The following is a 22,160-nucleotide window of genomic DNA, read 5'->3' as shown; positions in this document are numbered from 1 at the left end:
CTCTATTTGCGAGCTACGTAGTTCAAAATCGATTGTAGTGTATAATCCAAGTGGAAATAGAAATCGTAATTGGCGAATGTCCTGCCAGAGACATCGATTTTTAGATCGACGTGGTCAATGTCGAGAGATCGTAGCAGATCAACAGCGGACTGGAGGCCATTTCCTTTCCGTCCCTTCCGTCCACTGCACGCTCAGTCTCAGACTAATCTCCAGTATCTCCAGCAAGCGCGCCTCGTGCCTGCTGTTCAGGGCCAGCGATACAGAGCTGATCTCTAGAGTCACATCATACCAGGATGGTGCAGTAATGTCGGCTTATTCTACAAGCACAAGACTGCCCATTCGGCGTTGCAGGCAGTGCTGGGTGAGGGTTGAGCACCCAGCTCAATCGCACCTGCTTTCTTGGCAATGACGCTACACCCCCGAGGGGAAAGAGCGACCTGCGGACGAACTTCAAACAACCCTCAACTTGTGTGCAATTGCGTGAACCACCGGCCTCGCCTTGCTGTTTATTTGCGCAAACAATTGCCTGACTGTGAGCTTGCCTGCACTGCGCTCGACCCAATGCTTGCAGAAGTCGCGCCCGATATAGCTCCGATATTCCATGTGCGCGTGTCGTAGCCGACCCGAGCTATCGACACCCGCCCCTCCACCACTGAGGGACTACCTACTCTACCATGGAACGGCCCAGGAAGAGTACGTATGCTCTCTTTGGGGGCTGCTCGTTACTAACACTTTGAAGGGGAGCTTCGTGAGCTCAACTTCCGAGCGTGGGATGGCGAACAAGGTCAGTAGTGAAATGCGCCCCCACCAGATCCCAAGCTCACGCGTTGCGCAGATGTCTTCCCTGTGCAGGGCTCGCTCGACTCGTCCATGAAGAAGAACACCGCCTTTATCAAGCGCCTCCGAACCGCCATCAACGCGTCCTCCCAGACCCAGTTCCTCCAAGAAATCCGCACCTTGTCCCTCCACAAGTACCTCTCTGAGATCATCTCAGCATGCTACGAAGGTCTTTGCAAGCTCAAGACCCCCGGCGAGATTGCGACCGGTGTCGAAATAATCAGCGCCCTCCACCAACGCTTTGGGCCCTCCGAATTTACCAGCTACATTGGCTGGTACATTGGGAGGGGACTTGCGACTCCGGATAAAGCACACCTGAAGATGCTGTCGCAAGAAGTGCGCGACCGAGAAGAGAAGGAACGTCTGGCTCGTCAGCGCGTGCTTCTGCGCGTGGCTACCGAACTTTGGCTGGCAGGCGTACTGCGAAGCCTTGATGATGTTGCTCGGCCTGAAGATGCGGCCAACAATAAGGACAACGGCAAACTCGTGGAAGGGTCTACCAGAACTAGAGCGCGTGCTGAGAGCAGCGACGCAGAGCCCTTCCCGCTGGAAGTGCTCAAGGACATGCTTGGCCACGACCGCGAACACGTCAACTTACCACTTGTGGTCATCTTCGTCAAGGCTTTCGCATGGGACATTCTTGGCGCGAGGACATCATCTGCAGAAGGTCGTAGGACTGTGAACGAGGATGGCACGACCACTGGAGACAAGAACGAGGACGCTTCAGCCACTGAGGATGACGATCAGCCCAGCAAAGACCCACCCATCATTGCCGCAGATTTGCAACAGCGTTTCAAGAACATTTTCACACGCTACTTTGAAGATGTCAAAGCACATCTGCTGCGAGACCAGAAGCACCTCGCATCTCAAGGTCGCAAAAACGCGGAAGCATACGTAAAGTCAGGAGAGGTGTTCGAAGACCGACAAGCAAACTACGAGAAGCAACTGAAGGCGCAGGAGCGATTGATTGCCAATGCGCAGATCATGGCCGATGCACTGGGTGTGGAAATGCCTGATCTGAAAGAGAAAGATAGCTCTGCGAATGTCGGAGACGGTACAATCGGCTTGATCAAGGCTGGCGAATACCTGCGCGGCCGCAGCGACGGACCGGGAATTTGGGAAGATGAAGATGAGCGCCGCTTCTACGAGAACATGATCGACCTAAAGGACCGTGTCCCGGGCATTTTGCTGGAGGACGCCAAAAAGAAGAACATTGACACGAATGAGCAAGTCGGAAAGCGTATCGAGGCGAAAACTGAGAGTGCTGAGAAGGAGGCTGTGGAGACTATTAAAATTGCAGATGCTGATGACCAGTCCACTGCGATTGCCAACAAGTCTGTTGGCACGCAAGTGGATGCAGTTCTCGCACGTCTCCCAGAACTCAACACCAAGGACACCGTGGACCAGGCTGCTATCGACTTCTGTTTTCTCAACTCCAAGGCATCGCGCAACCGTCTAGTCAAGGCTGTTCAGGATATTCCCAAGGGACGATCTGACCTGCTGCCGATTTACTCGAGGTTAATTGCCACACTTGCCAAGTACATGCCCGACGTCGCACAAAGTCTTGTGTCTTACCTAGACGATGAGTTCCGGAGTTTGCAACGACGCAAATCGAAGGACTTCTTGGGCCAAGTACGCACGCAGAACGTACGCTACCTCGCAGAACTGACCAAGTTCGGTGTTGTTCCTGAACACGTCATCTTCCATTGTCTCAAGGTCAGCCTTGACGACTTTTCCAGGATGAACATTGAGATTATTTGCAATCTGCTCGAGAACTGCGGACGCTACCTCATCCGTAACCCTGAAACCTCGCCGCGCATGGCTTCCTTCCTCGAGACCCTGCAGCGCAAGAAGGGCGCTCAAGTTCTCGGCCAGCAAGAACGTATGCTCATCGAGAACGCGGTCTACTATGTAAACCCACCAGAGCGTGCGGCCATTGAGCAGAAGGAGCGGACACCGGTTGAATTGTTCTTGCGCAAAATCATGTACCAAGACCTGACCCGTCGCACACTCGACAAGACCGTCAAGCAGATCCGCAAGATGCATTGGGAAGAGGCAGAGGTCGTCAACTTTCTACACAAGATCTTCTCCAAGCCTGGCAAGATCAAGTACAGCAACATTCATCTGTTGGCTGTCATCCTCGGCACCATTCACCGCTACCACCAGGATTTCGCCATCGCTGTCATAGACGATCTTTTGGAGTCGATCACATTTGGTCTTGAGCTGAACGACTTCAAATTCAACCAGCGCAGGATTGCAGAAGTCAAGTTTCTTGGTGAACTGTATATCTACCGACTCGTTGACTCGCCACTTGTCTTCGACACCCTCTACAAGTTGCTGAACTACGGGTGGCAAGGAGGGTACGCTCGTCTAGACTTGTATAATCCGCTGGATCTGCCGGACGACTATTTCCGCATTCGTCTTGTTTGCAGCCTCCTTGAGACTTGCGGCATGTACTACGACAAAGGTGCAGCAAAGAAGAAGCTTGACTTCTTCCTTACATACCTGCAATACTACGTCTGCACCAAGGACGCATTACCAATGGACGTTGAGTTCATTGTGCAGGACGCTTATGCTCTCGTGCGACCGCAATGGAAGCTCATCACCGACCTGGACGAAGCATCGCGCATCTTTGGCGAAGCAGTCAAGCATAATTACCAGACGACGGCAAACGACAAGCCTGCCGAGCCCGAGGATGACGAGGAGTCTGCTTCTGACGACGATGTCGACGGCCCAGAGGATGACGATGTCGTTGTGCCCGAAGGCGAGGAGAAGTCGTCCGATGAAGAGGATGCAGACTCTGATGATGACGAGCCAATGAAGCAGGACCTATCAGATGAGGAAGAGCACATTGTTGTGACACGTCAAGAGGAAGAACGAGATCCCGAAGCTGAAGCTGAGTTCGACCGGGAACTGGCCAAACTTATGTCTGACAGCACTGATTCACGCAAGTACGACCGCAAGCCTGTCTTCGACGTTCCCCTTCCGCTGCGCCGCGCTCGCGATACAACGACTAACCCCGAGGACGGCGTGAGCGAAGCTCCCGTCCTAGTTGCGCCTTCTAACACTGTGAAATTCTCACTTCTCAGCAAGCGTGGAAACAAGCCGCAGACGCGGTCGATCGATCTGCCCTCTGACTCGACCTTCGCAGTTGCAATGCGCAACAAGCAACAGGCCGACAAGGAGGAACAGCAGCGCATCAAGAGCCTCGTTCTGAACTACAACGAAGCTCGTGATGACGTTGAAGACTCCGGTGAATCACCATTTTCTTACGCTCTTTCGCCGAACCCAAATAGAACACGTACTGATACTCAGCAAGCTCTCGACAAGACCCAGAATCCGTATGCGCAGCCGCGTCTTGACAAAGCCGGTAACAACCGTAGCAATCAGCGCGCCAGGAAGCTGCAACTCAGCGATGTCAACTGGTACGGACCCCCTTCATCCCTGCAACAGAGGTGTGACGCGAAGCTGTCTGCGTCGGCTTCATCGAAACCTTAGGTGGTCGACCAGAGCCGGCGTGACAGCTTCTACACGACTTGATCTACGCTGTTGAAGCAGCGCATTAATCGACACGGCTAACTATGAGGCCCGGCACGGGCGACTGATTTGCAGGACTTGATTCCACACTATGATGCTACGAACAGCACCCACCTCGAAACATCCTCTAGCGATGAGCACTGCTTTTGGCTCTGACATGGCACGCCGATAGAAAGTATTGGAGCGGAGGGTTTGATGCTCCTGGCGCCCCTTGACGACCAGCGACCGCGCAGTCTAGCCGCTGCTCGACGTACGACCACACGTCTGTCCACGCGATGTCCACGCAATTTCTGGACGGTCTCGCCCAAGTATCCAATGCATGCAGAACGCGCAGCATCGGCAGCGATCTGGAAGCGCGAGCGACGGTAGTCCCCGCGAGACGCTGGTTCAGGGAACAGCACGGAGCGACGAAGAGAACAGGAAGCATGCTTCCAGGAAGGCACATTGATTTCAATCCATTACAATTGACCACAGTTATTACCGATGTTTCTGCGCCTTCCATCGTGATCTCGACTTGTCGATATGCTATGCTCATACGTAGTGCAGTCAGGGGCATGGTGACAGGTACCACTTGCCTGTATTCCAAGCATACTGATGAACAGACATTAGAGTCCATCCTATCTGCACAGATTATTGGCGTTGCACTCGAGCGCCGAGACATGGCAAATGTAGTCCAGCGCCGTTGGCCGCACTCAGACTTCTCAGCTTCACTTCGCCCGCGACCATGCACATTGACGCCCTGAGAGCTTCCCAACATTGCGCATCCAGCCCTCGCACTCCTCCCTTTCATTTAACTTAAAATATATTATATACCTAGGTCCCAATTTCCATCAAACAGTACACCAGTATGCCACATTCTCTTCGAGAAGATCCTCCGTGGCGCAATTGGCTAGCGCGTCTGACTGTTATCCGTTCCGCTTGATGGCACATCAGGAGGTTGAAAGTTCGAGCCTTTCCGGGGGAGATGACACTTTTTTTGCCGCTGCCTGTAATCAAGTGTGTTGTGTTGTGGGGCTGATGCCAGGGCTTGGCTATTCTTGGCCAGTGGCGGGGCGGGCGGAGCGCTGGTTTTAAAAATGGATACTTTGGGCTTGGCGTGGACGAGCTTGTTACGCGGTCGTTATGAGCTTGAATGTGAAGGACTTATACGAGCTTGAATATAAATGATTGTAGTATTAAAAGATGCGAGACATGAGCTACGAGCTCCCTTTTGACGTGAACACGGAAGAGGGAGGGCCGTTGTGGGCTATTGTAAAGTAGATATGAGTACGGTCTTGGCGGAGTAACTAGTACACCTCTATGCTACAATAAATACATCATGCTATATTGAGCCCATTGAGCCCTCATTTAGCCTCCAATCTAGCCTTGACACCTGCGACGTATTTGTTGTGCATATCGTTCTCGGAAAACGCAGCCAACTCGGACGTATCAGCGCCAGGGCGGACCCAAGACACCATGCGGCGCGTGAAGGCAGTAGACGCCTCTCCCTTGGCGGTGATGTTGTACGTGATGACGATTTCCTGGAACGGGCCGTGGGCGAAGTCGCTCGGGAATTGGAACTGGAAGAACTCGTCCTTTACGGAGCGCGTGATGACCCAGTGGGCGTCGAAGACGGGCCTGTGGCCGTCGTCGATGACCTCGATGAAGCGCGTTCCCACCACCGCTGAACTCGTGATGCCTTCGCCGATGATGCGAGCGCTGCCGGGATGCAGGCCGGCCCAGTTCGAGGGCGTGGAGATGAAGTTGAAAACCTCTGATGCAGGTTTGTCGATTGTGATGTGGGATTCTACGGTGAGGAGAGACATTGCAAGGTATCTTAGTTCGAAGTTATCGAAGTTATCGAAGTAATGGATGTTGTAGGTAGGTTTGTGTGGTAGTAGTGTTTGTTGGATATGCTGCAAGAATGCTGAAGGATGTAGTTATAATATATTGTAGGTGTTCCGGGATGTACACAGTACGTAGGGCGCTCGGCCGAAACTCATGCGAGGTGGTTGTCTTGGAGAGGTAGGAACAGAGGCTCGGCCGAGTTGGAGAAATGGAATATTCGGCCGGTTTAAGAGCTGGCGGTTACAGGCTAACAGATGAATCCGGTACGGTCTGGGGTTTTGTGGAGTACCTTATGGCGTTGCGCTGGGTACCTCATGGCCACGGTTGTCAACAACCAGTCAAGTGGCGCCCAGCGATCCCGGATCGACTTGGTAGATTACCTGTTCCAGCCTGGAGTCACCTGCATATGTTTGATTCCTACCTTGTTGGGTGAGCGCATGAATGTGAGGTCGAAATTGGCATGATTGTTGACAAGGCTGCTCAAGGCGTTGTGCTGGGCACCTCCTAGCGTTGTGAATGCGTGTCAAACGCGGCAGTTGCTGCTCTATCAAGCTGTTAGATTAATAACGCAAGGTCAGGTGGATGACTGAATGCTAATCCATACGCCGCCAGGCACGTTGTCTGAATTGCGGTGGAGGTGAAGTAACACGGCAGAGTTGGATGTGCACGTCATGCCCCACGGGCCAACCCCATTCGAGCTCGGCCGCAGCCCTCGGCAGCTCCCACGCAACGACCGCAAGCTCCCACGACGACACCCGCCCAGCATGCCGCCAAATCGCATCGAACAGGACGAAATCGAAAAGTACTGGGAGATCTTCAGCTCGCTCAGCAATGGCGGGACGCACCTCGACGGCGGGCAGGCCGCGCCCGTGCTCAAGAACTCGCACCTGCGCGACGACCAGCTGGAGCGCGTGTGGGACTTGGCCGACGTGGACGGCGACGGTAAGCTCGACTTTGAGGAGTTCTGCGTCGCCATGAGGCTCATCTTCGACCTCATCAACGGCCTCAGCTCCGACGTCCCGCAGGCGCTGCCCGACTGGCTCGTGCCGGAGAGCAAGGCGCATCTCGTGCAGGCCACGCGCGCGTTGGCGGGCGGGCAGCAGTTCGAGCCCGTCGACGACGATGATGACGACGGCACGCCGGGCCTGCGCGACGGGTTCGACTGGTACATGGCGCCGGCCGACAAGGCCAAGTACGAGGAGATCTACACGGCGAACCGCGACGGGCACGGCAACATTTCCTTCGAAGCGCTGGCGGGCCTGTTCGACTCGCTCGACGGCGTGCCGGACAGCGATGTGCGCTTCGCATGGAACCTGGTGAACCCCACGGCGCGCGAGACAGTGGCCAAGGACGCCGCCCTCGCGTTCCTGCACATCCTCAACCAGCGCTCCGAGGGGTTCCGCGTGCCGCGCTCCGTGCCGCCGAGCCTGCGTGCGTCGTTCGAAAAATCTCACATCGACTACGACGTCAGCAAGCCGCAGAGCCGCTGGGCCACCGACGCCGCCCCCGCCGACTCGGCCACGGGCCGCAAGCAGAAATTCGGCGACGCCTACCTGACGCGGCTGGGCGTCGGCGACCGCGCGAACAGCTACGGGGCGCGCGCCCGCGGGACCGACTTCGGCGGCCGCACCACTGAGGACTGGGAGGAGGTGCGGCTGAAGAAGCAGCTGAAGGAGCTGGAGGCCAAGATGGCGCTTGTCGAAGCTGACGCGCAGAGCCGGCGGCACGGGCGTAGCAAGGACAGCACACCCGCCCTGGTCAAGCGCGAACTGGAGTCGCTGCTGGACTACAAGCGGACGCAGCTAAAGGATCTGGACAACGACGAGGGCGGCGCCGTGAAGGGGCTGTCTGGGATCAGGGACGAGATCGACACGGTCAAGGAGCAGGTTGAGGGGCTAGAGGGCCATTTGCAGAGGCGGCGAGACGTGCTGGAGGATCTGAGGCGGCAGGTTGAGGACGAGAAGGCGAGGTAGCTGCATGTGCCGACTGCAGAGCTAGCTTGCCGGTATGTGTGCTCTTGCTAGTGTCACATGCCCTCTTCTATAGCATTCAAATCAAATCACTCGTACATCGCAGTGTCACTTTAATCAGCTCCCTCAGCGACCGCCTCGAGTCCGTCAGGCTCACGACGACGCGATAAACCCACACCACGAATATTCGAATATTCTCGAACCACGCAAAGTCGACGAGATGAACTCATAATCGCTCTAGATTCTTACACCATATGACCATATACTACTCCTATTTTGCCCCTCTCCATGCAGCAACACAATGAATGCAATATAGACAGATCCCAACGCCGCACCGGCCGCCGGTGCCCGATCCGCGCACGACGACAGAACAATAAAATAAAAATAAAACCCAAACGCAGCTTCCGCGAATAGACGCACTCTTCTTATCTGGAATTAAATAGTAATGATAGTTGACACATGCCCGCTCGGGGCTGAACAGAGTCGTGAAGCGTGGAGAGACCGTCGCTGCGTCGAGAGAGATGCTACGACCGCGCTAGTGCAGCTGCCCGTTGATGAGGAGCTGCTCCACGGCCTCGCCGATGAAGGCCTTCTTGAGCGTGAGATCGACGCCAAAGCTGAGAGTGCGTTAGTCATTGGTGCGTAAGAATGGTGCGGGCTGCGACTTACATGTGCTCAAGCTGCCCCTTGACCGACTTCTTGGTGACCGTCATGAGATCGGAGCTCGCGAGGATCACCTTGATCTGGTTCATGATCTCGTCGTCGCTGGGCAGGTTCGCCATTGACATCTCCATGCTGTCACCTCCGTAGCCGCTTTGAGCCAGCGACATGCGGGAGTGGTTGCCGTAGCGCGGGATGTCGAGGTGGGACATGGGCCTGGAAGGAGGCATGCCACCGTACTCGGAGCCGCCCATGGCAGAAGCGGCATACGGCCTCTTAGTGGCGTATGTGTAGCCCGAGACAACTGATTGGTCGTCCCTGATGGTGTGCTGCTCCCACATCTCGGCCTGGTACTCTTCCCACCTCTTCTTGGGGATGCTGGCAGGGTCAAACTTGCCTTCGTCTGAGACCACGACCTTCTGACCCTTCTCACCAACGACAACACGAGTGTTACCCCACGAGAAATCGTCCATGTGCCAAAAAGCGTACAGCGGCAGTCCGAAGGCGAAGACAGGCGTCGCGCAAATATAGATCAGCATCCAACCAATCATCTCCCACTTGCGACGGACGATGAAGATGATGGCTTGCAGACCATAGATGGCTCCCAGGAGAATGAAGGCGGTGATGGGAACGACGCTGGGGGTGTAGACCAAGGAGTAGATGAGGTAACCAATGTAGACGAGGATGACAGGCTGGACAACTGTCGAGATCAAATCCAAGAAGACGATGAAGCGCATACTGAAGCAGCAGAAACCGCAGAGCTGCTGAAGAGGCATGAGCTCGACAAGGTTGTGGACTGTCGAGTTGATCCAGCGACGACGTTGGGACATGAAGACGGACCAGCTGTCGGGCGCCACGGTCCAGGCCTTTGCTCGCATGTTGTACTTGGTCTTGTACTTGGAGTGGAACTTGATGAGCAGCGTAGTCAGGTAACGATCTTCACCAAGGTGGAGCAAGTTCTTCGTGTGCAATGTGTCGACACGGATCTCTTGGTAAGCCTCGACGACCTCCTTGCTGACGAAGAGAGGCTTGCCAGTCTCAGCAGCGCGGATACGGTACATGGTGAAACAACCGGGAAGACAGGTAACGGAACCAAACAAACTCTCGAAAGCCTTGGTCAGGTTATGAGAGATGAAGTACTCGTAGACCTGCATCATGGTGGTGAAGGATGATTTGGCGTTGGACAAAGCGGTTTCACCGCAGACGGCGATGAGACGAGTGTCGTTGAGGAAGGCGGCGACGAATCGAGTAGCTGCGTCAGGGGCAACGGAAGTATCGGCGTCAATCTGGAGCAAGAACTCGTAGAAGGTTGGATTCACACCGATGATGTTCCTAATCTGGTGATGCATCTCGAGCTCGAGAGGACTCATGGGCAGGTTGTAGTGGACACGGTTCAAGAACCTCATGAGAACGATTTGGGAATCGCGCTTTCCACGGTTACCAGGCTTGGAGACCTCGGAGGGCTTACCAACCTTGACGACGACCAGGAAAGGCACGATGTGACCCTGCACTTCGTAGAGACCGGAGTAGCACTTGCCCATGTTGTGTTGCTTCATGCCCTCACCCAAGCTCTCGAAGCTGAGCGGGTCGGGGTCTGTAGCCTCAGGGACACCGAGAATGTCGAGAACAATGCGAGGAGTAGGCTTGTCGTTGCCTTGACCGATGATCATACCGTCGCAGATGATTATAAGAAGTTTGCGCTTGTCATCGTACTTCATACGGGCAGCGGAATCGATAGCACGACGGAGGGACTCTTCGTCCTCAGTGTAGGCTGGGACTGTTGCGATGATGAAATTATCGATGTTCTCGGGCACAGTCTTGCCGCCAAATTGCAGGGCTGCGAAGAACTTGAAACCGATGACACTGACCAAGAGAATCGAAATGGCAAGCAGGAAGTACTTTGCGAACAGACACCTAGTAGAGCTTCGAGTATCCAGATCACCGACGTAGAACAGGTTGTCGAGACATGTCTTCATGTTGGCCTTTTTGGTAGCGTCCAGGTTGAGGTTGTCCCAGTATTTGCTGATGTCCTTTCCAGCTTGGACCCGGAAGATGTCAACTACGCTGTCCTCCATGAAGTCAACGCTGGGAGTTTCCGCTTCCGCCGCCTCGCCAGCAGGGTAGAGAACACTGCGACCTCCAGGCAGGTAGGTTGTCAGATCGTAGACCTTGTTGTTCATGTAGGCAATCGCGTTCTGCTTGGAAGCCAGGGTCTTCAGGTAAGTGGGACTGTATCCGACACGGCCCTTCATGTAGTTGGCCTTCATGAAGACTTGCTGCTCGTACCACCAGTCTGGGCGAGAGTCGTTGGTGAACCAGCGGAAATCGTGGTACTGGGCGTTCTGGTCGGTAGTACTGACGAGGTTGTTGGCAGTCTCGGAGTAGTTGGAGTTCCTGTAGTTGAGCTGAACACCAGGGTGGATAGTACCGTCCTTACCAGCACACAGAGCCGAGACCTGGACTGGAAAGAGATTGGTGGCGTCCTTACCAGCATACTTCTGGAGACTCTTGGCTGGAACGATGCTGGGGTAGTGGGCAGGGATAAAACTGTCGAGGTTGTAGACAATACCGCGGATGCCGATGTAGGCTGTTGAGTCATCCTCGCCGTTGAAGGATGTCAGCTCAGCAGTGGAGTACACGTGCTGGGTCGGACAGATCAACATGGGGAATCCGATCATGAGAAAGATGACAAATAAGCAACTGAGCCAAATGAGCATGTTGATAGCCAGCTTTTCACGCCACGCTATCCGCACATCCTTGCGCGATATGCGTCCCACAATGCGGATGAGAAAGTCGGGGACCATCCAGGTCAGGGCGTAAACGCAAAACATCCATCGCTTGCGACTTCCAGAGACGGGGAGAACATCGACCTCCTCCATCTTCTTGTCGGCTGCCTTCTCGTCAATGACATTGTGCTGTTCCAGACCGTGGAACATATCTCCAGTGACGCCGGAGGGAGCCTCTGAGCGTGCGTCGACATCTCTGCTGCCGAAATAGTTGCCGTTCTTGTCGTTGTAGTACTCGCCACCTCCTGGGGTTGCGAGGAGGTTAGCGCGAGAGTCACCGAAGGATCGTCCCGCATCGGGAGTCAGAAGGTTATCATCAGAGGCAGCGAATCCGCGGGCAGTAGATGGCAGATCGGCGATGTTAGCAATCTCAAGCCAGCACCTCTCACTCAGGAAGACTCCAGTCGTACCGACACGGACCTCGTTCTCGCGCCACGGCCTGCTGTCCAGGACCATCTCAACCTTCTCCCTCTCGCTGCCAACAATGGCTGTGTCTTGTTGAGTGTGACCAAGGAACTCAGCAAAAGGCATGAAGATGCTGTAGTCAGCAACGCGGAGCCGTTGGCTGAGTTCTGGGATGCTGTAGGCCTGCAATTGCTGGCGAACACATCTGCTGTCGAACTGGTTGGCGATACGACGATCGTTCGGCTTCAAGCAAAACACAAAGTAGGGATTGGCCTTGCGCAGCTGGTTCTCAATGGTCTTGAGCGAGCTGACAAATTGGCCAGCAGCGCCGGTTTGCTTTGCCTTTGACGAGTCGCCGTTCCTCCTCGAGCTAGAAACGTTGCTCTCCGTGTCACTCAGAACCTCCTCGTCGAAGACATTGAGTTGACGGCCGTACCTTCCAGTCTCCCTCTTGCGACGTGCCATGCTGGGCATACGTGTGGGCTTAGAGCTGACTGAAGCCTGGACAATGGCGGACTTCTCCTTGGGATGAGAGATCTTCTGGAGCACGTCCTGGCCGAACAGTTGCTGGACAAAGGGCGACTGCGAGTTCTGCAGCAACTGCATCATGTTGCCAGAAATCTGGTCTGCGTTCTCTTCCATGAGGCCCTCGACACCGTAATCGACGTCACCGGCGTAGTGGCGGACGGTGAAAGAAGGAGAAGTGTTGGGGGTAGGAAAGTTGCTGCCAGGCTGGACAACGGTCAAGCTGCCGGGAAGAATGGACTGGTTCTTTCCGTCAAAACGCTTGCGGATGGCCTCGAGGAACTGCATGTCCGTCTTGCCACGGCGCATTTGGTCGTCCAAGATGCTCAGAAGACCATTGCCTGACTTGAGCAGGCCAATCTTAGCCTCGGAGCTGTCGTAGAACTGAAGTGGGGGCAAGTTGATCTCCTCAGCCTCCATCTCCTGAATCTGGCGCTGGAAGAAGCTCTCCTGGCAGAAGGTCATGAGCGACTCATTCGCAGCGTTGTTCAGCAGCTGATCCAAAGACGATCCTGTCCCAGAGGAAATGGCAAATCCGGGGAAATCAACAAGGTTGACTGTGTTGGTGAGCTGGTCGTTCGAGCTGGAGATCCTCGAGTTGCTCTGCTCGATGACATATGAGACGAGAAGACTGTAGAGCGAACGGGCGAGCTCATCAGCGTTTGCACGGGCACCCCTGGGGTCCAGCATCACGGTCACGCGCTCGCGGTACAGAGTCTTTGACTTGTATCGCAGACTCTCCTCGAGGTCGCTGATAGTCACGCCCAAGAACTGAGCAATAGGGATCAAGCTGTCCTTGTTCCTCACGACTGTAATGGTCTCGCCGCCCTCGTGGGAGTAGCCGCCACTGTCATCAGCAGAAGGAGTTGTCGACTGACCCGTCTCGAACTCGAGCTGACCAATGTGCAGAATGGTGGCCATGACCTCGCAGATACCGGCAATGCTATCCTTGCCGAATTCGAGCTTGCGGAGCGCAGTCTTGAACTCTTGGAAACCAGCGGCATCGTCGATGCCAACCTTCAATTGTGTGGGGTGACCCAGGTATCGCCACCGCTTGTTCGCACCGAGCGATGTGCGTGTACCGGCGGCCTCGGTGCCGGCGTTGTCGAGGTAGAGGTGCTTCTTCTCAGCAGCGCTGGTCCCGGAGAGCAGGTAGTAGAGCACGTGGTAGTTGCGTTCACCGGTCGGGACGGATGCGAGTCGACTTCGCTCGAGTCGATGGGCGAGGTACTGTGCACCGAGGAGAGTGGCGTGGTTGGACGTCGATGTGTTGTACTGGAGCTCGAGCATGAGGCCAGACTTGGAGGCCGAGGGTGTGGTGAGCGACTTGGTTGTGGTGAAGGCATCGAAGACGAAGTTGGCACACTCGATCTTCTTGGAAAGCGGCGTGGCCGAGTACGAGAGGAACTGCCTCAGCATGTGGCCGCGAATTGTGGTCTTTCCAGAGCCGGTCTCGCCTCTGCGTTGTGTTAGTAGGTCCGTGGCGACACGCATTGTGGGCGAGGGCGACTCACAGGAAGACAATGGCCTGGTCCTCAGACCGCTGCCCCAGGCGCATGTATGCCCGGCCCGCGAGGTCCTTGGCAGCGTGTACGGCGCTGGCGTCCTCGCCGCCATCGACGCCGCGGCTGGGATCCGTGTATGTGTTGAGCGAGATTATGGCGTGCGAGGACAGCGAGGCCGTCGGCATATGGGCATGGAAGCGACTGGCCAGCGCCGAGGTCAGGCCTGTGTCGGTCTGCTGGTGCTGCGGCAGCGAGGGCAGACTCGACTCGTGCAGAGGATTGACGGCCATATTGTCAATCGGAGTCCCGGGGGACGTGGGAGCGAGTGGACGTGTTCAGCGGGCGAGCTGGGGTGGTGAGGCGGCGGCACGCGTGGGTGCAACTATGTACAGCGGTGGAATGCGGCGGCTCAGGAGGGACAGCGCGCGCGGTGCGGGCTGGCTGTGCCGGCAAGTGAAGTCAATGCAATTATCTATCAGCGAGTGTGGAAAAAAATCCTGCAACGAAGGGAAATGCTGAGGGCTGGAGCACAGCTGGAGGCTGTTGACTGCTGCAGCAAAGGGGAAATCGACGGGGCTGCGAAGTCGAGCCAGGGGTCCCAGCAGCTCGCCCGTCGCCGCCGTCGTCAACACAGACCAGCTGGACTGGGTAGTGGACTAGGTGGTGGACTAGCTGTAATTTACTCTTCTATTCTTGGAGCCCCTTTTCTGCACATCCTCCCTAGGCTGCTGCGGCCATGCTTTACTGCTCCACACGCAGTCCTTCGCCCTGCTGACTGATGAGCAGCGAGCGCACCAGCAGGAGCGAGCGGGTCCAGCCTGTGGCCGTGGCCGCACCCTGAGGGCACGTACCGCAGCGTCCTGGAACGAGCGCTGCGTGGCAGGGTGACTCAAAGTCGAGAGTCGACAGCAGCGTCTTCCGGCTGCTGTGACAGTGCTGGCCTGAGAGAGTGGGACTCTGTCTCAAAACGTCGTCCTCTCCCAAGGCTGCGGGCTTGCCCCGACCCGCCTCTGCACCAAAGCCAACGGCCGACCTCGCCTGGCGCCCGGGAAAGGGTAGCGATCAACGCTGAACGCTTTTCATGCGCGCTAGCTGCGTATCGATTGCGCGTCGCCGCTCTCCCCTCTGCCGCGAAAACAATCAACACAAAAGGATGCTCACACACAGAGGCTGGGCGCATGACCTGGGCATTTTAATAGGTAACGGGGCAATACGGCAGTGGCACTGTGGAGAGCATCCGTATTGAACAGCACGCATGAAACGGCGTTCCGAGGTAGCAACCACCTAGGTACCCCTGACGTCAGGCTGCTTGAGAAAGCTGCCAAATTGCTGCAGTTTGAGCGGGCGGCGGTGGGCAACACTGCATTGTGAAGAGACAATTTAGATGACAAGATGAAGGAAGGCTGGGGGATATTGCGATTTGCACACTCATGACCGTGGCTTGCTCCTCCCGCAGCCCACTGTACTCCGCGCTGGGGCGGGGATGATCGCTAGATAATCCTTCTGTCATATCGATAGAGCGTGAATGTTGAGAGCTGGGCAGCCGCATCGCAGAGCCGCAGCTGGCGTAAATGGTAAAATAGCTAAGCTACCGCCTCCTTTATTTTTAGCCGATTTTCTCTAGCCCACGGAGCAGATGCAGCGCACGTATCGATAAATCGGACGAGGGCCTCTGCTCTGCTAGTGGCGACGAGAGCAAGACCTGCCATCCATGTTCGGACGCTCGGATCTGGTTTAGGAGCCGTCGAGCTCTGCAGGGCCAGGGTGCGAGTGCTGGTCATGGACGCCCTAAACCAGTCTAACGATACGGCGGCGCCATGCCTCAGCGGGCGGAAGCGCAGCTCCCCGGCGCCCTGAGGAATGGAGAAAGTCGCCTGGGAGCCAACAAACAACCACTCTTCGGTAGTATCTGCGTTCTACGAGCCTTGCCGTGGAGCGCGTGTGTGCTTCTTCTTTCTCATTCACTACACTATCGTTTAATTCTATCCCTTGTTGCCTCTAGTGAAACTGCTTCTGCGCACCCGCGACACTTGAACGCCATTCCAGCCATCGAGGGCCAGGAGACACAGCGCAATTGCTGCTGGCACTCGCTACAACTACACTACAACTGCACTACGCACGGTCTGGGACCGCGAACCTCGTTTCTTTGAGGGTCTCTCGCACACACCGTCCACGAACGGGGCGTCCTGCACCCAGTCGCCATCATGTCGTTCGTCAACAGTCGTATGAGCGTCTACTCGACCGCCTCTACGAACCCCCAGCGGACCGCCCAGTCGACGACCCAGTCGACCACGACGCTCCTCAACTTGCTCAACTCGAGCTACAAGTCCGGGCAGCCCTACAGCCTTGAGCCCAGCACCAGTCTGGTCGTCAACACGTGGGTCAATGCGAAGACCATGGAGGACGGCCGCATTGGCGGCACCGTGGACCTCGATCTGGTCCGCAAGACATATGAGCACGCCCGTCGCCGAGTCGAGGACGGCACCTTGGTGTTGAGGTGAGTCGCGCGTGCATGTAGCCACGACCCCTGTGCAGCTGCTGACCTTGCCTCCCCCCCCAGCTCCCTCCACGAGGCGACCCCTTCGTTGTTTGCCCCCGCAGTCTCGGGGCTGCCAGTGTCCCTGCCCGACAGCTTCTACGTCGCGCTCGAGGCACTCAAGCCCTTTACACACTGCGTCACGCCGCAAAACCCGTCCGCGCCACGCTACTCTGCGCTCGCCGCCGTCTTCACAATCGACGTCCTCGGCGAATGCAGGGGCGCTGAAATCAAGCTTTCCACTGGTGGACTCGACACAAGGGAGGGTCTTCTCCAGATCCCCGCCCACACTGGCTACCGCGCTTTCGACGTCTTCTACTACCTGAACTCGAGCTCCGCTAGCAAGCAGGAGAGAGAGATCCTCGACATCCAGTCCCTCGACAAGTACGCGCTCCTCAACCGCTCGGGCACCTACGACCCTCCCTCGTTCCTCCCCGACGCCGACGACGCCGCCGCGGCCGAGGACTTCCGCACAAACCTCAAGGCCATTGGCATCAAGGGGCAGAAGCTGCGTGATGTCATCAGCACTCTGGCCGCACTGCTGAAGCTGGGCAACACATTGGACTACTTTGTGGACGAGGAGAAGCTGGACGCAGCATGCCAGGACTGCGGCTCGCTCCTCGACATCTCGCCCGACATGTTCAAGCAGCAGTTGGGCTCCAACGACCGGGAAATCGCCATTGCCGGCATCTACGAGGCTGTTGTCGACTACGTGCTCACACAGGCCAACGCCACCATCAAGAATGACATCAGGAAGGCCCGTGCCGGGTTCTCTTCGAGCGACAGCGATGCCAGCCAGCCAGGTGTCATGACACCTGATTCGGACGTCGACGGAATGGATCTGGTCAACGTCACAATCGTCGAGGTACCAAACCGCACTCTCGCCAAGGCAATTGCTCTGCGCACTGTCTTCGACGACACGGAAGGCATCAACGCGGAGATGAAGGCCGATGGTGTGCAGATTGCAGCGGCTGGCAACTCAGTGCTTGAGAGCATGAGGGACGCTGTGCAGACCAGCGAGGCCGAGCTTGGCATCGATGGTGCTGCGCTTCGCGAGCACGACTCGGAGCTGGAGCGGCGCGAGACTGTTCTCGAGAAGATTGCTATCGACGCCGAGGAGGGCAACTTTATCAAGAAGATCCTCTACCCTGTACCGCAGGGCGGCATCGTCCTGGGCAAGCACAACCGCCTTGACCTGCCCATGACCGTGGCCAGCAGCAGACTTTGGTTCCAGCTGGCGATCCACCCCACAGATGTCATCCCCACCTCCGTCACACAAGACCTCAACTCCACCTGGCAAGCCGGTGTTGTCTCGCGCCAACTGCGTGAGTGGCGCCTGCCAGAGTGGGCGAACCGCCGCAACCGCTACCTTGACTTCACAGCCGATTTCGATGTGCACGAATTTTACGAGCGCTACGCAGCTCTCGGCTGCATGGACGGCAAGGACGGCATCGAGAACTGGACACTGCAGCGCGGCTGGAGCAACGGCGAAGTTGTGGTCGGCAACGAGCGCATCTGGATGAGGGAGGGCACCTGGTGGGAGGCTGAGTCCCAGCTCGAGCAGATGAACGGAAACCAGAGCATGAACGCCGGCATGCTCGGTGGCATGGTTGGAGCTGCTGGCCTCGAGAGCGGCTACCCTGCACAAGCAGCTCCCAGCATGGCAGGCAGCGGCTTCTTCCCACCACTTCCGGAGCAGCAGGTTCAGAATCCTTTTGCCAGCACCCCCAGCCTGGCACGCGCCGCAGATGCAAAGTCTATTGCACCGACTACTGTCACCGTTCCCGTGGCCACAGTTGGTGACTACGGGCTCGGCGCTAAAGGTGACGAGACCAAGGGTGTCACCTACTACGATGCGGAGACTGGTGGCAACTCCATGGTCACCGAGATGCCCATCACAGCCACTCGACGCATGTGGATCGCTTTCGTCTGGGTGTGCACTTTCTGGCTTCCATCCCCTGCCCTGAAGTATATTGGACGCATGAAACGACCCGATGTCCGCATGGCATGGAGAGAGAAGCTTGTTCTCTTCTTCTTGATTCTCTTGCTCAACGCAACCATTGTCTTCTACATCGTCGCCTTCGGAAAGCTTCTCTGCCCCAACAAGAACAAGGTCTGGAACGAGGATGAAGTGTCCACTCACCAGGGTCAGGACGACTACTACGTCAGTCACCACGGTGTAGTGTACGACCTGTCATCCTTCTGGAAGAAGCAGCACAGTGACTCGAACACCGAAGCTTCGAAGACCAACATGATCGAGTTTGCTGGTTTCGACATGGACCCTTACATCATGCCGCCTCTATATCTTGCCTGCCCGAACCTGATTTCTGATACCACTCGTAACCGACAGCTGTACCTGACTTCCAACACTACCATCACCAACTCTCTTGGTGTTCACAAGTCTGGAACGCAAACCAACTTGGCTGACAGTGCCGCCCTGAAGAAGGAGGACTGGTACCCCAACGTCTTCCTACCTGCTATGAAGGAGATGCGAAAGGGCGATCTTGTCTGGGACAGTGACACGATCAAGAAGGAGGGCGAAGACGACAATCACATGTGGTTCACAATGGACGATGATGTCTACGACCTGACAGACTACTTCAAGACCCTGGATGTCAACAACGACGGCACAGAGTACTCTTTCCTCGACGACAAACTTGTCGACCTCGTCAAGAGCAACGCGGGAACCAACCTCAAGGAAGAATTCGCCAACCAGCTCAATTCCACCGCCCAAGCCTACAACCTCCAGTGTCTGAAGAACACCTTCTACGTCGGTAAAACTGATTTCCGCAAGACTGTCAAGTGCCGGATCAACGACTACATCCTTCTTGCAGTCACCATCATTCTCTGTGCCGTTATTGTCGTCAAGTTCTTGGCTGCGCTGCAGCTTGGTTCCCGCAAGCGCCCTGTCAACCAGGACAAATTCGTCATCTGCCACGTTCCCGCCTATACAGAAGGAGAGGAGCACATCCGAAAGGGTCTTGACTCACTGACAGCCCTTGCCTACGACAACAAGCGCAAGCTTATCTGTGTGGTGTGTGACGGTATGATTGTTGGTGGTGGTAACGATCGTCCTACACCCAAGATTGTCCTTGATATTCTCGGTGTTGACCCCAAGGTTGATCCCCCTGCTCTTCCCTTCTGGTCCGTCGGTGAAGGCAGTCAGCAACTCAATTACGGCAAAGTCTACTCTGGTCTTTACGAGTTTGAAGGCAACGTCGTTCCATACATCGTCATCGTTAAGATGGGCAAGGAGTCCGAGCAGTCCAAGAGCAAGCCCGGTAATCGCGGTAAGCGTGACTCGCAGATCCTGCTCATGAGCTTCCTCAACCGCGTCCATCACCGCGCCCAGATGAACCCTCTGGAATTGGAGATGTTTCACCAGATCAACAACATCATTGGTGTGGATCCTGAGCTCTACGAATATATGCTCATGGTCGACGCGGATACCATGGTCAGACCCGACTCTCTCAACCGACTCGTAGCAAGCTGCGCCAATGACTCTAAGATTGCCGGTATCTGTGGTGAAACCAGTCTGGAGAACGAAGAGAAGTCCTGGTGGACAATGATCCAGGTTTACGAGTACTACATTTCCCATCACCTCGCAAAGGCCTTCGAAAGTTTGTTCGGTAGTGTCACCTGTTTGCCGGGATGGTAAGTCTACGTTTCTATTGTATAGGAACCCAGCTAATCAAATCAGTTTCTGCATGTACCGCCTGCGAACAGCTGACAAGGGCAAGCCCCTCATCATTTCCGACAAGATCATCAAGGACTACGCGGATTGTGTTGTCGACACTCTGCACAAGAAGAACCTGCTCTCCCTCGGTGAGGATCGTTACCTGACGACCTTGATGACGAAGCATTTCCCGTCCATGTCCTATAAATTCATCCCTGACGCCTATGCTTTAACAGCTGCCCCCGAGACATGGAGTATTTTGCTTTCGCAGAGACGTCGCTGGATCAACTCAACTATCCACAACCTGGCTGAACTCGTGTTCATCAGTGATCTGTGCGGTTTCTGTTGTTTCTCTATGCGCTTTGTCGTCTTCATCGATCTGTTCGGTACTCTCGCCCTCCCTTCCATCTGTGCCTACCTGGTTTATCTGATCTACACGGTTGCTTCTGGTACTGGTCAATTCCCCATGATCTCAATCATCATGCTTGCAGGTGTCTACGGTCTCCAGGCTCTGATTTTCATCATCAAACGCCAGTGGCAACACATTGGATGGATGCTGATTTACCTGCTGGCGTTCCCCGTCTTCAATTTGGCTCTGCCCCTCTATTCCTTCTGGAAGCAAGACGATTTCTCGTGGGGTAACACCCGTGTCGTTATTGGCGAGAAGGGTCAGAAGAAGGCTGTGCTCACAGAAGACGAGGGCTTCGATCCCAAGTCCATCCCCATGATGCGCTGGGACGAATACGCAGAGCGCAACGAGCTCCCCGGCCGCCGCGGCGTTCCCGGCCACACCTCCGAGAAGGGTGGGTTCAGCGCGTACGAGGACGACACGTACGAGATGAACGACATGCAATCCGTCTACTCCTCGGTCAAGCCCGCATCGACCATCATGTCCAACATGCACCACATCTCGCACATGCCACCACAGTCGCCCGGGCCCTACCAGGGCATGCAGACTCGCCAGTCGACCTACTCCAACCTCTCCCGCTACCAGGACCACCCCAACCAGAACCAGAACCCACACCAGAGCCGCCTCATGTCCATGGGTAACGCGAGCGACGCCTACGGCGACAGTCCGTACGGCCACCGTCCCAGCCACGGCGGCTTCCAGTCGTCGGACAACCTGATGGCTTCGACGCCGCCGGTCCGCGGACGCAGCCCGCTGGGCTACGGCCAGAGCCGCCCCGGCAGCACGGTCAACTTCCAGAACATGATGACTGGCCCCAGCGACCAGACGATCCAGGACGTGGTCCGCACGTGCCTACGCGAGGGCGATCTCGACTCGATGACCAAGAAGCAGCTCGTCGCCCTCGCGGAGCAGAGACTGCAGACGCAGCTCACGGGCGAGCGCAAGATCTACCTCAACCAGTGCATCGACAACGAGCTGGCGATGATGGGCTAAGTCAGTTGGCCACGACGCGCTCACGTGTGTGTGTGTGTGTGGGAGGGGGGGGGGAGGGCCTTGGTTCAAGGTGTTGGTATTGCATTTCGCGCGTTTTATTCAGTCAACCGTCGCTCCTTTTCCGGCGCATATTACAGGAAAACAGGCGTTTGCAGGAGCATTCGCGGGTTGGAGTTTCACCATTGTACACTTATTGAGGGCGCTACAGCTACGTACATAGTAATCGAACAGTGTGCTATCAATTGTGCTGCGTACACGGTCGTGACAGCATGCTGTCTGGTCGGTGTGCTGGGTCGAAGAGGCGTGATAGCTCGACTGTTCGATTTCCGCTCAATCGGGGATTCCGGGTGGTCGGTGCGAGCACAGAGGTGATGTGAGCTGGTGCACCGTGCTTCATGCCGAGGGAGGTCGTCGTGAAGGTAGGATGCCGGAGGTCTGTGGGAAGACAGATGCGGGAGCAGATGTACGTAGTTGAAAGACTACTGCGCCTGCCT

General features: G+C 56.2%; 6 protein-coding genes and 1 non-coding gene across 7 annotated transcripts; 4 read left to right on the top strand and 3 right to left on the bottom strand.

Moving 5' to 3' along the window:
- The first annotated feature begins 465 nt into the window (after window positions 1-465).
- M421DRAFT_425957 (nonsense-mediated mRNA decay factor) lies at window positions 466-4,858 on the top strand. The gene is made up of 5 exons (XM_033594253.1): window positions 466-693; window positions 740-784; window positions 836-4,090; window positions 4,157-4,262; window positions 4,450-4,858. The coding sequence occupies exons 1-5, from the start codon at window positions 675-677 to the stop codon at window positions 4,454-4,456; spliced, it is 3,432 nt and encodes a 1,143-aa protein (XP_033443553.1). The 5' UTR covers window positions 466-674; the 3' UTR covers window positions 4,457-4,858.
- Window positions 4,419-5,441, bottom strand: M421DRAFT_328080 (uncharacterized protein). The gene has a single exon (XM_033589353.1). The coding sequence runs from the start codon at window positions 5,162-5,164 to the stop codon at window positions 4,502-4,504; it is 663 nt and encodes a 220-aa protein (XP_033443552.1). The 5' UTR covers window positions 5,165-5,441; the 3' UTR covers window positions 4,419-4,501.
- Window positions 5,245-5,338, top strand: M421DRAFT_t126. The gene has a single exon. It is a non-coding gene; the product is annotated as a tRNA-Asn (tRNA).
- A 276-nt stretch (window positions 5,442-5,717) lies between the features above and the next one.
- On the bottom strand, window positions 5,718-6,179 carry M421DRAFT_96213 (uncharacterized protein; the record flags this gene model as incomplete). The annotated part of the gene is made up of 1 exon (XM_033598374.1): window positions 5,718-6,179. One exon carries the CDS (start codon window positions 6,177-6,179, stop codon window positions 5,718-5,720), a length of 462 nt encoding a protein of 153 aa, XP_033443551.1.
- A 647-nt stretch (window positions 6,180-6,826) lies between these two features.
- Window positions 6,827-8,277, top strand: M421DRAFT_425956 (cytoskeletal adaptor protein saga). Its single transcript, XM_033594252.1, has one exon. It carries the CDS (start codon window positions 6,873-6,875, stop codon window positions 8,172-8,174), a length of 1,302 nt encoding a protein of 433 aa, XP_033443550.1. The 5' UTR covers window positions 6,827-6,872; the 3' UTR covers window positions 8,175-8,277.
- A 120-nt stretch (window positions 8,278-8,397) lies between these two features.
- On the bottom strand, window positions 8,398-14,642 carry M421DRAFT_425955 (glycosyltransferase family 2 protein). The gene is made up of 3 exons (XM_033594251.1): window positions 14,062-14,642; window positions 8,841-14,006; window positions 8,398-8,788 (listed from the first exon to the last, which is right to left on the bottom strand). The coding sequence occupies exons 1-3, from the start codon at window positions 14,340-14,342 to the stop codon at window positions 8,707-8,709; spliced, it is 5,529 nt and encodes a 1,842-aa protein (XP_033443549.1). The 5' UTR covers window positions 14,343-14,642; the 3' UTR covers window positions 8,398-8,706.
- Window positions 14,643-15,947: 1,305 nt separating this feature from the next.
- Window positions 15,948-21,786, top strand: M421DRAFT_425954 (glycosyltransferase family 2 protein). Its single transcript, XM_033594250.1, has 3 exons — window positions 15,948-16,549; window positions 16,613-20,242; window positions 20,289-21,786. Exons 1-3 carry the CDS (start codon window positions 16,257-16,259, stop codon window positions 21,664-21,666), a joined length of 5,301 nt encoding a protein of 1,766 aa, XP_033443548.1. The 5' UTR covers window positions 15,948-16,256; the 3' UTR covers window positions 21,667-21,786.
- The last annotated feature ends 374 nt before the right edge of the window (window positions 21,787-22,160 follow it).

Source organism: Didymella exigua, assembly GCF_010094145.1.
Source record: "Didymella exigua CBS 183.55 unplaced genomic scaffold M421scaffold_52, whole genome shotgun sequence".
In the NCBI taxonomy this organism is placed as follows: domain Eukaryota; kingdom Fungi; phylum Ascomycota; class Dothideomycetes; order Pleosporales; family Didymellaceae; genus Didymella; species Didymella exigua.
The sequence above is the reverse complement of the archived record's forward strand: the minus strand, read 5'-3'. Positions and strand labels throughout refer to the sequence as shown.

Excerpts from the sequence above, each read along its gene's own strand:
- M421DRAFT_425957 (XM_033594253.1), top strand. Across the intron at positions 785-835 it reads AGCGTGGGATGGCGAACAAG|ATGTCTTCCCTGTGCAGGGC; the intron begins GTCAGTAGTGAA and ends CGCGTTGCGCAG. Across the intron at positions 4,091-4,156 it reads TGATGACGTTGAAGACTCCG|CTCTCGACAAGACCCAGAAT; the intron begins GTGAATCACCAT and ends ATACTCAGCAAG.
- M421DRAFT_328080 (XM_033589353.1), bottom strand. The coding sequence starts at position 5,164 with ATGAAAGGGAGGAGTGCGAGGGCTGGATGCGCAATGTTGGGAAGCTCT.
- M421DRAFT_425956 (XM_033594252.1), top strand. The coding sequence starts at position 6,873 with ATGCCCCACGGGCCAACCCCATTCGAGCTCGGCCGCAGCCCTCGGCAG.
- M421DRAFT_425955 (XM_033594251.1), bottom strand. The coding sequence starts at position 14,342 with ATGGCCGTCAATCCTCTGCACGAGTCGAGTCTGCCCTCGCTGCCGCAG. Across the intron at positions 14,007-14,061 it reads GACCAGGCCATTGTCTTCCT|AGGCGAGACCGGCTCTGGAA; the intron begins GTGAGTCGCCCT and ends AACACAACGCAG. Across the intron at positions 8,789-8,840 it reads AAGGGGCAGCTTGAGCACAT|CTTTGGCGTCGATCTCACGC; the intron begins GTAAGTCGCAGC and ends ACGCACTCTCAG.
- M421DRAFT_425954 (XM_033594250.1), top strand. The coding sequence starts at position 16,257 with ATGTCGTTCGTCAACAGTCGTATGAGCGTCTACTCGACCGCCTCTACG. Across the intron at positions 16,550-16,612 it reads GACGGCACCTTGGTGTTGAG|CTCCCTCCACGAGGCGACCC; the intron begins GTGAGTCGCGCG and ends CTCCCCCCCCAG. Across the intron at positions 20,243-20,288 it reads GTCACCTGTTTGCCGGGATG|TTTCTGCATGTACCGCCTGC; the intron begins GTAAGTCTACGT and ends TAATCAAATCAG.